Source organism: Microtus pennsylvanicus, chromosome 4, assembly GCF_037038515.1.
Source record: "Microtus pennsylvanicus isolate mMicPen1 chromosome 4, mMicPen1.hap1, whole genome shotgun sequence".
Lineage (NCBI taxonomy): Eukaryota > Metazoa > Chordata > Mammalia > Rodentia > Cricetidae > Microtus > Microtus pennsylvanicus.
Window position 1 is genome coordinate 77,572,501 of NC_134582.1, and position 17,339 is coordinate 77,589,839.

The 17,339-nt window shown below is 48.9% G+C and overlaps 2 protein-coding genes and 1 pseudogene across 2 annotated transcripts in view; 1 reads left to right on the forward strand and 2 right to left on the reverse strand.

The window, feature by feature from the left end:
* Nucleotides 1-3,679: 3,679 nt before the first annotated feature.
* On the reverse strand, nucleotides 3,680-4,030 carry LOC142848744 (small ribosomal subunit protein uS14-like; annotated as a pseudogene).
* A 622-nt stretch (nucleotides 4,031-4,652) lies between these two features.
* Nucleotides 4,653-7,585, forward strand: Il9 (interleukin 9). The gene is made up of 5 exons (XM_075970934.1): nucleotides 4,653-4,775; nucleotides 4,880-4,915; nucleotides 5,001-5,033; nucleotides 6,136-6,267; nucleotides 7,469-7,585. Exons 1-5 carry the CDS (start codon nucleotides 4,653-4,655, stop codon nucleotides 7,583-7,585), a joined length of 441 nt encoding a protein of 146 aa, XP_075827049.1.
* A 6,463-nt stretch (nucleotides 7,586-14,048) lies between these two features.
* Nucleotides 14,049-17,339, reverse strand: part of Slc25a48 (solute carrier family 25 member 48) — a 35,593-nt gene continuing 32,302 nt past the window's right edge. The window contains exons 7-8 of the mRNA XM_075969478.1: nucleotides 15,669-15,798; nucleotides 14,049-14,418 (exon numbers count right to left, since the gene is read on the reverse strand). Of these exons, the coding sequence (XP_075825593.1) occupies nucleotides 15,676-15,798 (123 nt within the window). The 3' untranslated portion in view covers nucleotides 14,049-14,418; nucleotides 15,669-15,675. The remainder of the gene's footprint in view (nucleotides 14,419-15,668; nucleotides 15,799-17,339) is intronic.

Genomic DNA, 17,339 nt, shown 5'->3' on the forward strand with positions numbered 1-17,339 from the left:
CTGCAGATTCTGTGGCTAAGACAGGGCGCTCAACACCTCAGCATCTATTTCCATATAAATATATCTGATTTTCCAGATATAAACAGAGTTTTAAATGGTTGAGAAACCGTAGTATGATCCAGTACAGAACGGTGCTCTATATAACTTTATACAATGAAAGGTTTGAGTGATTCTAAGATTTTCAGTGACTACAATAGTCATCAGTTCTTCTATGAGCCACATGGATGGCAATAAATCGGCCAGAGCCAAGGGGGTCCCTACAGTGTCTGAGAAATGGGGCAAGTTTCAAGTAGAGACAGACTATGCTGACTTAGGCTGTGGGAGCCCCATTTCCAAAGGTAAGCTGGGGTTATTAGACAGCGGTAGGGAGTGAGGAGGGGAGGAATGGACCCTGGGTCTCAGGCTAGGGAGAACAGGTAAACAGGGAAGAATGTTACAAGTCCCTGGGTCAGAAAAAAGAAGAAGGTGCTTAGGGGAGATTCTGGGGCAGTCAGTGATCAATGGTGTCCAATTAAAAATCAACCTCTTCAGGGGGAAAATGCATCCAGAGGAACCTTACCCCCATCATAACTGATAAGAAATATTGACCTAGAAATTTCTATTTGGTGGAGAAATTCGTGTTAGAAGATTCTAGGAACTTGTTATCTCTTTACTGTTTAAAATGTGGATTTTTTTTTTGTTTTTTTGGCTTGGAAATTTTGTTATTTTAAAACAAGAAAAATTTTTGGTCATTTTGTGTTGTGTTTTCCTAGAACAAATAACAATTTTGTTTTATTCCTTGAGAAACAATCCATGACACGCGAGCTTTCTAATCACACAATAAGTATGCTAAGCTTTATCTTTGGAACAAAATAAATGGTTGATTATTGTCTCCCGTCACTTATTGCTGAGGTGTTATCTTTGTTGGATCTTGGCCTGCATTTTGCTCCCCGGCCTCCCTGGTAGCTAATGTCAGTGAGTCATTCTCGAGTTGGGCGTGTTTCCTGCCTGTTATTTGCATACTTGAATTTTGATGCTGAGAAAATCCTAGAAGTCAAGCTTCAAAAGTCGCACAGGGCTTGGACAGTGCCTGCTGTTTTGATGGTGTTCAACTGCAGAGCTTCTGTCGTGGGCCTGCTCCTCTTTCAGAGCTGAGTGTGTGTGCATGTGTGTGTGCTGAGGGTGGGGGTGGCACTTTACAGAATGGGAGTCCCAGTCCCACGGCCCTTCCTTGAGTAGCCTCAATGAGAGCAAGCTCTGCAGCAAGGGCTCAGAGCACAAGGATTGCTCATTACCCCACTCGTTCCTCAAATGCATTCATGTTCAGCCCCTTACAACATTAAACGATTATCTGCTGGGTACAGTGTGCTGGTTATTTCTAATAATGCATATGTCTAATGAGTCTTAACAGAAGCAAATGTATTAGTCATTTGGTCAGTAATCGCTAAGCATTTAGTAAACGTAGAACTTATTTTTCCTATTTCTATAAGAATGCCATTGGTATTTGGGTGGAAATCTCATGGACTCTATAAGCTACTTAGGGTAGTATAGACATTCTAAATATACTAATTCTCATAGTCCACAAGCATATATGGTCGTTCCCTTGTATGTATACATAGGATCTTCAGGTTTTTTTGTCAGTGTTTTGTAGTTTTGATTATAGGACTTGTTAATTCTTTGCTTAAATTTATTTCTAGGCATTTTGGGTTGGTTGGTTGGTTTGCTGCTGACCTTGAATCCCCAGGTTTGATCAATCTTGCTGCCTCAGCATCCTGAGTGGCTGGGGCTATGGGCTTGCACTTTCACACCTGACTTATCCCAAGGCATTTATCTTGTCTTCTTCAGCTTCAATGCTGCTGCTCTTGTTTATAGCGTGCTAACAGCATCGACTCATGTCTTTTGAGTAAGTTCATTACTAGTGTGTACAATACGGCTGGCTTCTATGTTGGATTATGAAGGATTTTATATCCTTCAGTTTTGCTGAATTCCCTTATCTGTGTCTTTTGGTAGCGTTTGAAGAAGCTGTTTTTTTTAATCTATATGTTATGCCATTTTGAAGCAAGTAATTTGATTTCTTTGTTTCCTATTACTGATACCTAATTCAAAATCACTATTATAAAAAACAGCAAATATGGACAGGTGAGCGCAGGATGGGACTCAGGCACTGCAGGTGGAATGTGGATCAGTGCAGACTTCTTAGTGTCAAGGTTTCAGAAAGGAAAATCAGATTATCCAGAGACTCCAGTGATTTAGCAGAGTGTGGCACCAGCTTAGAGGAAAAGACTGGCGGTGTACTGCAGGCAGAGTGTGGCACTATGACACCAGAGTGTGGCACTATGACACCAGAGTGTGGCACTGTGACATCACTCAGAGTGTGGCACTATGACATCACTCAGAGTGTGGCACTATGACATCACTCAGAGTGTGGCACTGTGACATCACTCAGAGTGTGGCACTGTGACATCACTCAGAGTGTGGCACTGTGACATCACTCAGAGTGTGCACTGTGACATCACTCAGAGTGTGGCACTATGACACCAGAGTGTGGCACTATGACATCACTCAGAGTGTGGCACTATGACATCACTCAGAGTGTGGCACTATGATACTAGTTCAAGTGCAGGATCAACTTACAAGTCTATGACAGACAGAAGAAGAAAGTATGTCATGTGTGCACGTGCAATGGAGCGTGGTTCTACCATAAAACTGAAAGCCCGTCATCTGTGGCAGGATGGACACACCTGGAAGACATTATGGTGAAATAAGCCACAAGCCATGTCCTTTCTAAGCAAGGATCTCTCACACGTGGAAAGCAAAACTACTGTTCTCACAGAAGATGAAAGTGGAATAATTCCTAGGATATAGGAGAGGGAGAGGAAAAGAGAGATTGAAAGACGTTAGGTAGTAAGTACGAAGACACAGTCAGACGGAGGGAGGGAGTCCAAGAATAATACAGCCTATCAGTAGGAAGTTAGAGTTCACTGAAGCGAGGAACCCAAAGGCTCCTAAGGTGGGGCTGGAGAGATGACTCACAGGTTAAGAACACTGGCTGCTCTTGCAGAGGACCTAGGTTTGATGCCCAGCGCCCACATGGCAGCTCACAACCATCTATAACTCTGATTCCAGGAGAGCCAATGCTCTCTTTGACCTCCATGAGAACTGCACACATGTGGTGAACTTATACATGAACACAAAACATTTACATATATAAAATCAAAATAAATAAGTATTTTTATAAAAAGCCTCCAAATATAGGCAAGTGACAAAGAGACGAAAAGCTGGTTGCCTTGGTTAACAGGGAGATGAAGAGCTGGTTGCACCCCCCAAAATACCTGTATTTAGGACTTTCTCCATATTCCTAGTTGTGTGACTTTGGGGAAATTACTTGCTTCTCTGTGCCTCGGTTTCCCCGTGTGTAAAATACTGAGGATAACTGTAGTATTTATACCAGTGGACTACAGAGAGTCTGCTCTCCAGTCACGGTGATGAGCACAACCGTGTTAGAGGCTGAAGGACAAAGCCGCACTAGGAAACCTGGCAGCTAAGATGTATACAGTGGCTTAAGAGGTAGAAATGAGGATGGCAAGTTAATACCCATCTCACCTGATGGCTTAATTTACCATAAAGTAACTAGGATGGAGACCGATAAGTTGTAAGTACTCTAGGTATGAGGTAGGGCTCTGTTTTAGTACTGTCTTGGTTTGTATTTTTTTTCTTTTTTGAAGGTCTTCACTTTTTTTTATTCTTATGTACAGAGACTGGCATTCATCTTTTCCACTGGGTAGAGTCTTGAAGAATCCATTCAAGGTCACTTAGTCCAACTTAATGAAGCCGATGTCCTTCGCGTGCTGCCGGAACCACTGGCGGCACATGTTCGCCCGTATTTCCGGATCACACCGTGCCGGTTTGAGCAGATGCGGCAGGAGCGGGATCCCTGGTTGAACTTCCGCGGGTGACTCCAGTAGAGCTGCTGGTGACCCATGTTGCCTCACTGACGGCCGACGAGCCAAAAGGGCCTTGGTTTGTATTTTGAACCCGATGCTACCCAGTGCTGCACAGGGTCTGTAGAGTCCAGGGACCCTCGAGGCTAAGGCTAGTAAGAACAGTTCCAGCATTCCTGTGCTTACAGGGAGCAGCTCCTCACACGCGCCACTTGCAGAGGCCTGAGAGGTTCTGAGCGTCTAGCAGTCAAGCATAGTAAACTGAGGCTACAATGGTCAGAGGAAAACCCCAATAAGTGAGAGGGGTGCCCTGCTTTCCCCTAATATCCCCAGCGTGACCCCTTCATTAAAATACTGTGAGTGTCTGTCAGCATTTCCACTGATGAGAAGGGGGAAACACAGATCAGGGCTTTCATGGAAAGCGCCCTGATTCTCACAACCAGAATTCCTGCCTTTCAAGGGGGTGGGGGCAGATCTTTAACTTTTCCTTCAGCGTTTCAGAACCCAACTATTTGAAAAGCATCCTTTCTGAGGAACAGTATTTCCTGGCACAAGGCAGCCTTTGTCAAGTGACTCAGACTGATTGGTTTTCAATATCAATTGGCCTCAACTTACAGAGAAAAAGTGGGCACTGGGTATCAGTTTGATGTCAGGGTTTTTCCCTGTTTGAAGAGCTTTAAATACAGCTAGCCTGGAAGGTGCCAGTAGGTTGAGCTCCAGACTCCTGCCAAGATGTTCGTGGCCTCCATCCTTGCCTCTGCCCTGCTCTTCAGTGCTGTGGGCTCTGTGGTGTTCTGGAAATGCAGTACCATGGCTGGGATCAAAGAGACCAACTCACTTATCCAGATGCTGAAGGTAGATTTCTGGGGCTGGGGAGAGCTGGCCACTGTGTGAGCCATCCCTGGAGGGCGAGGAGGGCTCTCGACTCACTCTGGTTATCTTCTCTTTGCCTGCTGCAGGATGACCCTGCCTCAAAATGTAGCTGCAACACCAACGTGAGTGACTGATTTCTTAGGAGCCTTTCACACCTGTCCTAAAGTTCACAGTTGGAGAGCTCACGCTGTAATTTCTCTCTTGCAGGTGACCAGCTGCTTGTGTCTTCCCATCCCATCCGTAAGTACAGCTAAAAAAGAGCGCTGGGTCGCTATTCAAGCCTTGAAGGAAAGTAACACAATTTACTTGACATTCTAAATTTTAAATTATTACCTAAATGTAACTGTTATAGTATAGACCTTTAAAACTTTATCTGTCTGTCTCTGTGTGTGTATATAAATATATATATATATAATATTATACATATATATATATATATGTTTAAGTTAGCACCATGGCCCTTGAGACATATGAATATTTTTTCAGAGTCTAAAAATTATTGACTATCTTTTGGGATAAATGGCCATGTACAATGTGGAAACAATGGCTATTGCGCTCTGATTCGTCTGCTGATGGCTCCAGGTTTGTGGAACAAAAGAGCAGCATCAGGCATTGACTGTCCAGACATCACACACACCTCTCCCTTCTCCTTCTCCTTCTCCTCCCTGCCCTCACCTCTTCCTCCATCTTCCTGCTGGTTTTCATGACTGACAAATGGCTCCAACCATTCTCTGGGAGGACAGTATCCAAGTTTGGTGCTGGGGACTGAATGGACCCCAAGAGAGCAGCTAGCACTGTGACAGCGAGGATGGAGCAGGGAGGCTCGGGTCCCTCTCTAGCTCTCGATTAGGATGAGAGCACAGTCAGCCAGACCTGTGGCCACTGCAGGGCTCAGCCTGCAAGCTGGACCTGGGAGAAGCTGATGTGGTTAGGGAAGAGTCCGCCTATCCTCTTGCTTCTCAGGGCAGGATTTTAGCTTGTCTGAAACACAAGCCGTATCCAATGGCCTGTCTCAGCTGATGTGAGAAAGGCTTTTCCTTTTCTGTCCTTTCAAACTTGCAACCACTAGACATGGACAGGGCATGCTGGGCTGCCTTTGTCGGGCAGCAGGCCCATGTTTCCTGGATAGAATCTCCTTCTGAGTGTCGCTGCGAAAACGGCTCACCTTAAACTATTTAACACCATTTCCTAGAGTGTCAAGGAACAGATGCAAAAATAGCACGAGTCTGGGTGACCCTGGTTAAATTAAGTTGCTCTTTAAAAGTTCTCTTGGCGATTCATTCTCAAGGGTGTCCCAGAGAGTTCTCATGAGCCCTTTTCACAAGTCCTTCTCGTTTACCAGGATGATTGTACCACACCGTGCTTCCTGGAGGGACTGTCACAGGTGACCAATGCCACACAGGCGAGAAATCTCTCGGTTTTTTCCACTCGGTTGAAAAAGACAGTTGAAAGCCTAAAGAGCAACAAGTGTCCGGTGAGTTCTGTGTTTGCGTGTGACAACTGGTTTCGGAGTGAATGCTGGCATCAAAGGAGTGGAGCCTTGGGGTCAGAGCTGCAGCAGAGAAAAGCCGTCCGTTCATCTCTGAGCCAATGAGAAAGGCCGGTAGTTAGAGTTGGTGGCCCTGGAATTCACCCCGCTGTAACCAAAAGCTACACTCCAGAGAGTCAGACTATGGCCCACACAGCACTGGGCCAAGACTCCATGGACTAACCTAGGATGCAGCAACCTCTAAGTCGGGGTTTTTGTTTGCTTGTTGATGGCCCAAAGGGTTTGTAAAAAGACACACCTCCCCCGCAGCCTATCAACACAGGCCACCGTCCTTTTTCCCTGGGCCTTGATGTGCATAGGAGTGCAGCACCAGCAGTGTGAAGTGCTGTGGTTGGCCAGGCTGGTCATGTAACCATGCCCACCATGGCAGCTGTCCTGGCTGCGCCACCTGCTCTGTCAGGCTGAGTATCTGCCTTAGAGACCAGCTTTAACTCTGTCACCCCTGCTAATACCCAGGAAAGTTATTTTTCTGATGAGATTGTATTTAATAAGAGACTAAGTTGGGACTTAAACTCTGGTCTATGTGAACCCAAAGTCTCACTCAGAACTTCTGTGTTATAAAGTGGCCTTGGCAGGATGTAGGGGAAGGAGATAAAAAGTATAAAGATATTAGTCCTTAAAGAATCCCGAGAAAAGATTTTTTCCCTAATCACATTTAAGGCCACTTGTGTGTGTGTGTGTGTGTGTGTGTGTGTGTGTGAGAGAGAGAGAGAGAGAGAGAGAGAGAGAGAGAGAGAGAGAGAGAAAGAGAGAGAGAGAAAGAGAGAGAGAGAAAGAGAGAGAGAGAGAGATGCATACAGACTCCTGGAATCCTGACCCCAGATTAACCCCCTACATAGTCTGTCCAGGATCACCTTTCTATTTTCCCTACATCTCACTCCTCTCTCTCCTGCCCATCAGCCTGTCCCCAAGGCTTGGGGACGATGGTCCTGCGGTTTCTAGGTGTACACTGCAGTTGCTTGGGGACGATGGTCCTACGGTTGCTAGGTGTACACTGCAGTTGCTTGGGGACGATGGTCCTACGGTTGCTAGGTGTACACTGCAGTTGCTTGGGGACGATGGTCCTACGGTTGCTAGGTGTACACTGCAGTTGCTCACTCTATCTTGCCCTTGTCCATCTCTGCAGTTTTTCTCCTGTGAAAATCCATGCAACCAGACCACAGCAGGCAACATGCTGTCATTTTTGAAGAGTCTCCAGGCGACGTTCCAGAAGGCAGGGGTGCTAAGGCGGAAACAAGCGTGATGATGAACATTATTTATTCTATTTATTGAATTTATAAAGCCTTTCCTTTTTAATTATTATAATAAAGAAATAAACTCAGCTCTTCTAGATCAGCCAGTTGTGCTCTTTTGTTCCACGTTTGCTTCTGGAATAAAAGATCCACGGGGAAGGAGAAATACAAGTTGCCTCCAGGTGCTGTCTCCTTCCTTATTCGTTCCTGCTGCTCAGAACAAACAGAGCTTCGAACGTTGTCATAGGTGGGATGGATCAAAGACCCAGTAATAAGCAGGTTCATAAGTCTGAGCTCAGAACTCGAGGCTTGAGCCTTGACTGGTCCGTAGGTGAGCAGCCATGTGGGACAGTGTGACAGGGGACAGCAGCAGAGGCCAAGAGCTGCCTCAGGGAAGCACAGGGCACTTCCACATTACCAAGGGCTTTTGTTCCTGTGGAACAAACTGTGGACCCAAAGTGGGAAGGGTCATTGTTTGGAGAGTCCTTGCGAATGCAGGTATGGGGGCTGGAAATGTGTAGCAGTGGTTCCGAGTCCTTGCTGCTCATCCAGAAGCGGAGTTCAGTTCCCAGCACCCTTGTCAGGAGGCTCACAGCCATCTGTCTCTCTAGCTCTAAGGGATCTGATGCCTCTGCCCTCCAAGAGCATCTCCACTCATGTGTACTTGTCCACATGCACACACACACACACAGCCTCCACTCCTGTGTACATGCCCACATGCGCACACATACATAGCCTCCACTCATGTGTACATGCCCACGTGTACACACATACACAGCCTCCACTCATGTGTACATGCCCACGTGTACACACATACACAGCCTCCACTCATGTGTACATGCCCACATGCGCACACATACATAGCCTCCACTCATGTGTACATGCCCACATGTACACACATACACAGCCTCCACTCCTGTGTACATGCCCACATGCGCACACATACATAGCCTCCACTCATGTGTACATGCCCACGTGTACACACATACATAGCCTCCACTCATGTGTACATGCCCACGTGTACACACATACATAGCCTCCACTCATGTGTACATGCCCACGTGTACACACATACATAGCCTCCACTCATGTGTACATGCCCACGTGTACACACATACATAGCCTCCACTCATGTGTACGTGCCCACATGCACACACATACATAGCCTCCACTCATGTGCACACGCCCACACACACATAGCCTCCACTCATGTGTACATGCACACACATACATAACCTCCACTCATGTGTACATGCACACACATACATAACCTCCACTCATGTGCACACACCCACAAATACATAGTCTCCACTCGTGCACATACCCACATGCACACACATACATAACCTCCGCTCATGTGCACATGCCCACACATACATAGTCTGTACTCCTGTGCACATACCCACATGCACACACCTACATAGCCTCCACTCATGTGTACACACCCACATGCACACACATACATAGCCTCCACCCATGAGCACACGCCCACATGAGCACACACAGATAAAGTGGGTGTGGCTTATATAAGAATGCAAAGGGCTGGCAGCAGGCCTGGATTTGAGTCACAGAGCGTGGCCTTCAGGGTGGAGCTTGAGGGAAAGACATGCGGGATCCACATGGTCTGTTTACCCAGAGCTGTTCAGGGAGCCCCCACCACGTGTCAGCCAGCAAACCCTAATGGGCAAACCCCAGAGAGCCTCAAACCACACTGCATGGCTGGTAGAGTGTGGGTGTAGCCATACCCCTCACCCTGACCCTCTACCTACCCGACCCAGTGCCTGCCTCTCTCTCCAGGGACCCAGTTTGTCCACTCTTATAGTAGCATGGAGCTCATGGGGCAGGTGCCATGTGCATACGTTCTGAATGGTAGCTCTCCAGATGCAAGGGCACCACTGAGTCAGGAGTATCCATGCCTGGTGGACAGACTGGACCCAGAACATTCTATGGGTATCTTTGCAACACCCCTAGTCAGGTCAAGGGTCAGTTTATGTTACCTGCCTACCTGGGATGGAAAAGACTTCAGGCTTGTTTGAAGAACTGGCGGACACAGGATCAAGGACAGGGTGAGAGTCTTTGACAGACAGAATGGTCCTCTCCTCCCCCACCTACTGATACGGAGGTATGTGGGAACCCTGGGTTCAGTCCTCATGCGTGAAGCTTCCAGAACTAGGTTCCTGCCTCCACACAGGGCATTGAATAGGGAGCATGTCTGAGTATGTGTCATACTTGCTGTCTGGCCTGTGGATCCCCCAAAGCCTTTCCCCACCCCTTCCAAATTTACCAAAGTGTGATACACAGGAAATGCTGAGGAGGTCCAGTGAGCCACATACTGGAAACAGTCATTAGTGTTGAGCACTTCACGTGGGGCATTGTCTCTGATTGGACCGGGAGGGAGAACTTTATTTAATCACCCAGGATTGGTGGGGAGTAGACACTAGTATTTCTTTTTTTATAAGCATGAACATGGAAGCTTTCTAGATTGGAGATTCCCAAGTTCCCTCAGCTGGTGAAAACTTAGAGCAGAGAGTCACTTCCAGCTGGCTCTGTTTGTCAACCCGTCGCTCTGCCTGCCCTGTTCTGTTCTTCTCTCTAGGTAAGATTTCCACGCTTCGTCCTCTGACCACAGCCTGAGGGTCAAATGGGTCACCACAGCCCCAGTGTGCACCCACTTATGCAGAAAGCAAGGGTCAGGCGGGGTTCAGATTTCAAGCATTTTAGTCCTTTCAAAAGCTAATGCACGATTCATGGGCCACATTATGTAACACTCCTAGCAGGGCCTGGAGCAAAATTCTGTGATTAAATGCATCAATATTCTGCAGCGAAACCAGAGAACATTCACACAGAGCGGTCAAGGTTTACAGCCAAATGAGTCACAACAACCCTGAGTTGGCTGAGCTATTTGGGTTTCAGGGCGACGATAAGGGATTGGGGACCTGCATGAACAAAACAGCTTTGCTTCAGCTTGGGGCTCACTTCCATCCTGCCTGGCTCTGGGTCGTCTCCAGGAGGAACAGAGGAGGCTTCTGCAGCTCCCTGGCTGGCTGCTGCCTACATGGCAACCCTGGTGGCTTCCCCTGCACCTGGGCTTTCTGAGTCACACTACTCTCTGTTTTGCAGTCGGCCCTCACCTCAGCAGGAGCGCAGGCAAGGGAGGATGCCAGGGGTTGGGGACGGTCTCAGCCCGACGATGACACAAGCTACTGCTAGAGGAGAGGAACTGAGCAATACAAACTGAAACCTGTCGCCACATCAAAACCACCTGCCAGCTGGGTGCTTTCCCTTGGCTTGTCTGTGAAGTTGTGTAAGATAAGGACTCACTCCTGCAGGCAGACTCTGAGGAAGGCTCACCTGGAGTGAGATAGGCAGTCCCAGGACAGCTGGGCTCTATCAAGGAGCACCTCGGAGAAAGGAGAAGAAACAGATTTTTCTGGGCATCAGGCAGCACTAAGTGCAGTCTGTGGAAGAGTGAGTTGGAGCCTCCCACTGACCCCATGAAGAATTCACTAACGGCTGTGTATGATTATTCTCACTGTACGGATGGGAGAGTTGAGGCTCAGAGGCACACTGTTCAAGTGGATGAGACTGCTGCCCTGCACAGGTGGCCAAGTCGCCAGCAGATTTGTTCTAGGAACCCAGAGAATAAAACAGAGACCACCTAGAGAATCCTCCGTGCATCCCAACCCCAGAGCCCCAAGTCTCCCCCAGGGAAGAAGGAGACCGTCTTGAATTGAACATTTCACTCAGAACTCGTAAATTTTCCCCAGAAGTGACAAAAACCCCGTTTTCCCCAGCTATAGGGTAGAATGGAGACTTGGGGGAGGGGGACAAGTTCTACCCACATCCTGCACGCCTGTGGATGTGAACCCGGATCCCGCACACCTGAGGATGTGAACCTGCATCCCGCACACCTGAGGACGTGGTTTGACAACTCAACAGTCAGAATAAGCATGCAGGTGCCAGCTCGGCATCATCAAAATGCTGTGGAGTGTGACGTACTGACGCAGGCGTATAGGGTGATGGTTCTTAGAACTTGGGGAACCAAACCTAGTTTGGCCCCACTCCATGCTCAAGGGAACTGAGCCAAGTGGGCTCTCTATGCTCAGCCAGAGGCCAGAAGCCTTACTTCTCTGGATGTCTGGCTCCCTGGATTCCTCTGCTGGGTCACATGCTTCTGGAATCTTCTTTGACATGAGCTTAGCAGAGAGGATTATTGGAGCAATTCTTAGGATACATTCACTTGAAGGCACAAAGGAGCAGTTATGACTCTCAGGGTTTTACACAGTTCAGGCTCAGGGAACACAGATGCAGCCACTCTTTGTCAACCTCCCAACAAAAGCTAAACAGCCTAGATTCGGAGAGAAAGGCAGACAGAAACACACACACACACAGCACAGTCTTCTAACCTGTACACAGGACACTCTACAGTTCCCAAAACAACTTCTGTCCTTAGTTCTTACTGACGATTTGGACAGCAAGTGAAAGAAAATTGTGTGGGCATTTGCAGATGAGGAAAACTGAGGCCCAAACAGGCAGAATCTGTTGAGATTATTCAGATAGCCACTGACGCTGGAATCCAGGGAAAAGACAGCATCCAGTGGCATGGAGAACAGAGAGGCAGGAAGACCTAGGTCACCATCTAGCAGATGCCTCTAGGGGTTTAGTTGACCTCTGCTGCCACCAAGTGGCAATTCTGGGGTATATCAGCCAAAGGGGCCTTTAAGAACCGGTGTTTCTTGTTGAGTGTCTGTCCTCAAGGTGACCCACAAGACCAAAATTATCTTCATATGATCCTAAGATACCTTCCTTTCCACTCTGGTTTTCTCATGTGTATATGGGGTCTTTCAAAGGCTACACAGCAGGTGACATCACAGACAAGCAGAAGGGTCTCCAGCTGCCCCCAATTCATTCACTACAGAGGAGTCAACAGCCCAGTCAGGAGCACACGGAGGGAGACCCTACAGGCTACCTCATCCAGTCTGACTGCGGAGCCAAGGCAGGCACTAGGGCATACCTACTCGACACGCCCTCGGATGTAATGAAAGAAGTATCCTGGGTTCACATCAGCATCATCTAACATGCCAGGAGCATCTCCTCCCTGGCGTCCTCAGTACCTGCTCATGATGCTGAGGAGGGGAGGGATCCAGCCTGTTTCTGCAAGGGTCTAATAAATTAGCATGAAGGTACTGCTGGGGCTTCTCCATACTCAACCCTGGAGACAGTTCCCACACAAGGCAGGTGCACAATGAACATGTAGTGACTAAGTAACCAGAGGCCCCATAGCCTTGGGCTCAAGGCTGTCTAGAGGACTTTGCAGCCCCGGAAGCTGTGGAGGATGGAGATGGAGGAGAGCACCGTAAGGGTGTGAGGGGAGCACTAGTGAGCTACACTGGGAAGAATGACCAGTCGGCCTCTGGGGGGCAGTAGTGGCCTGGTGCTGGCTCTGTCGGGTCAGAGCTTTCAGGAACTTAATTCAGATCACACAGAGGTGGGAGGGGACGGCGCATAAGAGAAACCAAGGAAGATCCTTAGTTTTTTTATATGGCTGTGAGAACAAGGTTCCTTGCTGGGCTTTAAGATCACCGTACATGGCATTTCTTCTTGGCTGATGCCCAGGTGACAGTGTTGGACAATTCTGAGGTCACACTCAGCAGTGCCCTGAGATGTAGTGGAGTGGGCGTGACTGCTATGGGGACGGCATTGAAAGTGATGTCATGAACACATGCCATATAACAGCAATGCACTCTCCTATACAGTTTCAATAGGAGAGGAAACAGGAGCACAAAATCACACGGGAAGGCAGGGTGTAGACGCCATCTGCATTTTATTTGGTTTCCATATAAAAGATGCCAAATACCATTCACACTCCTTTGCTTTGTTATGTAATTTGCCTTGTTCTTTCATGTCTACTAGGAATCAACTATAATTCATTTGTGTTCTCTTTTCCTGACGTTTCTTCCTTGAATGACTGTATGTCATAGATGCCTTTTGTTTGTCTGATTTTCTGTAGATTTTAGATTATGAGATTTCCTTTCTTGGATTTGAGTATATGGATTTTTTCCTGTGCCATCAGGAGCAAGTACTTTTATATTGAGTGAGTGGAGTTAGGGGATTGTGTTGTTGTATCAATAAGATATAGTTTCCTTAATAAATGATGACTGGAGGAAGGAAAAAAAAAAGTCAGGTCCAGAGAGCACCCACCTCCTGCAAGCCTGGGCTGCCATCTGCCATCCATGACACCAACACACACTACGGCTCAGGCTTGAGAACCTTTGGATTTCCCAGCACTACGTGATTCTTTCCAGCCACTGTGCCCCCTGCACACCTCAAAGACCCAGGAGAAAAATGATACCACCCACTTAGTTCCGCTACAAGATTGTATGGAGCTGGTTTCTCTCTGGGCTGGCAACATTTCCACAGACCTAACCTGAGCAGAGACGAGGGTGACCAAGGTAGAAGCCAGGTAGAGGCATGTGACACAGAAATAACCCAAAGGGCATTCGGTGCTTTTATTTGGAATCATGGAGCCACATCTTGGCGGAGTTTTCAACATCCAGGGGCACAGATGCTTTGCCCCAGATTTTCCCAGGTTCTAATCCCGAGCGGAAAGAAAGATGGTGATTGTTTGGTCCATGGTCTGCTGCTTCCTACCAGCACTCTGGGCTGGAGAGAGAAACAGAGCCTGTAATCCTGAAGGAAGTGACTCTGAGCTCAGTAGGATGGCTGTGGCCCACCTGGCACAGAACTGATATGGCTGGGTCTTCTTTCGTTCCAATAACTCACTGATGCTGGTTCTACATGTATTGTCAGCACCAACCTGCAGTAGGATGAAGCCTGGTCTGCCCTGGGAAGAGAGAAGGGATGTAAAGGATCCTCTTTCGAGTTGTGGCCAGCAGGATCTAGGCTCAGACAACCCACATAAAGAGATGGGGTAGAAATCACCGAAACACTGCAGCCAGTTTCAGGGTTCACTGTGGTCAGCCTGACTGATGGCTCTCTCTGCGTCCATCTAGGACACGGCATGCTGTCTATGCTTCCCAGCAGTCCCTGCGGCATGGGTTGGAGGGCAGTAGTTGGGCTTCTAGGCTTCCCTGATGATGGCCATCTTCCTTGGGAGAATTGTCAAGCGAGTTTGCAAGAAGAGGCCTAGTGAAATTGCTTCCTGGTTGATGTGAAAGTCCAACAATTGACCCCTTCCTATCGTCTGAGCTTGCAAGTGAGGAGCAGCAACAGGAGAGAGGGACAGTGGAGGTCAGCCATTCTTCATCCGTGGACAGGACTGAGATACCATCAGGAAAGGGGTGTAGGGAAGGGAGCTGCTGTGCAGAGGACCCCCACTGGGAAGGATGGAGGGGGCCAGCAGGCAGTAGGCAGGCCACATCTCAACTAAGAAATCGAGCTGTTTGTCTGGAGGAGACCAACAACCAAGACTGGAGGACAAAGAGCTGATGACATCAAGATCAAGGGGGAGTTGGCTCGAGGCACAGTAGGATTACAGACCCCAGGAGAGAGGAGGTAGAGTGTTCAGGTTGGGGGGGTCGGTGCTGGAGGAGGAGGCGGCACCAAAGACCGACTCTCGGGTGACGTGAAGTAGAGAGTCCCTGAGAGCACTTGAGCAAGATGCACAGCGCTATGCTACACTGACCCTTCCGCAGTGAGACAGGAAAGAGGAGGACTCTGGCTGCAGGAGGCAAGGAGTGGCCTGCCCTCTGGAGCTTTGCGAAAGAGCATGTTAGCAGGAAGTGGGGAGCTGGCCCACTGTAGGCACGGGGTGGCCACAGTGTCCTCAGACCAGGGATCACTACGTTTTAAGAAAGAAGCTAAACGCGCTTCTCTCCAGGGACTGTGGGAGCTGTGAGTTGAAAAGAGAGCAGGCGAACCGGCTGTGGATGTTGAGCTGGGCCCAGTCACCAGAGACCCAGCGTGCCACTGTCAACCATGGCTGCTTCAGAATGGCAAGGTGACGGGAGAAGGCAGACCCCTCTACTCCTGGACTTTCCACAGGGGACAGAGGGTATTTCAGAAGCTCAAGACAGTTTCATGAGGGAGAATGGAGTCCCAGCTTCGCCCTTAGCTGGGAGAAACCACACTCACCTTACATTCAAGGGCTTGTCACAGTGTGGTCTCCTCGGAGTGCCTTCAGGGAGAACTCATACCCAAGGAACAGGGCCGCGCTCGTGGGGAAGCCGCGTAAGGCGTTCACAGGGAGGCCCCTGAAAAACACCTTTGGGCAGGAGTTAGTTATTCCAGGGCTAAACCTATCACCTGTGTTTTGCCTGCTGTTTCTGGGCAAGGCTACGACATGGCTCTCAGGTGCCCCTTGCTCCCCACATCTTTGTGCTTGGTGCCAAGAGGGGAGCCCAGAACCTCCTAGATGAGATGAGTGCTCTCTAGAGCGATGGCAATATTAGCGGGCAATGACGGGAACAGAAAGGGGTCTAGGGAGCCCTGGGTTAGGGAGCTGCCCCTTAAGGTGTTCTGTGGAAATTGCATACAATCAAAAGGTAAACCCTTCCCCAAGCATGACCTGAGAGCTGTCAGGCATATGAACTGTCTCTCACACAGAATCATGTCACAGTTTAAAACAGAGTGAGACGTTTTCAGAAAGAGGCAGCCAGCCTGTGCATGTGTCTAGTCTCAGGGGACAGTGGCAGCCACAGGACACAACGGGGCCTAGCAGAGGAGCAGATGGAACAAATGCTGGAGTTGCTCAGATAGCCCCACATGGGCTCTGGGTAATATCAGCGCTCCTCTTTAATGCCTAACCGTATCGGAATTCCTCAGGCTCACCCGGAGTGACTGAGTAATAGCCAGGAACTGAATCCAGCTCCAAGGGGAAAATTCCATGCTGGGTTCCCAGACTCCCTGTAACCTTGACTTGACTCTACTCCAAGGCATCACCAGGAGGGCCCAGCCTGAAACGCAGCCTTCTGCCCCATCAAACAAGGTTGAGAACTTTCGGGCCAAGACCCTCCTTGTAAATCCTCCATAGCTCCCTACTACCTGGGATATGTCTACACTCCTCACCAGCCTGTGATGAGCCTCCAGCCACGTCTTGTGTTCTGACTGCCCTGGGCCATCTCTGTCTCCCTGGGCCATCTCTGGTCCCCTCCACTTTGAATGCTCTCCATATGTGCTTGCAGGCCACCCCAGAATGGACAAGAGTACCTTCCTAATCACCCCCAAGCCCTCATCGTTCCCCATGGGCCATGACTTATTAGTACCCGAGAGGACAAGAAGCAGAGTCTGAGGGTGTAGTTCCCCCACCCCACCCCCACTCCCGACCCCTGTCTCAGCACCCACAGTTACTTAGACCTGAGCAGTCCTTCTATAACTGTTTGTCTAATGAGTCCATGAAGGACGAGCGAGTCAATGAAGAGAGTAGCCTGTGCCGAGGGAGCTCTGGTGGTGGCAGCTTTTGGGTTCAAACAGAGTTAGGACTACAGAACCCTAAAGGGTGAGACCACCAGGCAATTGACCAGTCTCCGCCAGGAAGCCTGACTACCACGAATGTGCCTGTCCAGCCCTGAGCCAGCCTCGTTGCACCACCAGGAACCCAAGGCTCAACTCCAGCCTCCTCATTTGAGGATTTTAAAACTCCTTTCAGAAACCACAGCCCATGGTGCTCAGGAACCACAGCCCACGGTGCCCAAGACAACCCTCAGAGTGGGCAGAGACAAGGACCAAAGCACCGGTGACCAGCACTGCTTTGGTGGTGGATTCCTGAACCATGAGCTTCTAAGTGTGACCTCTCCCAGCAACCCT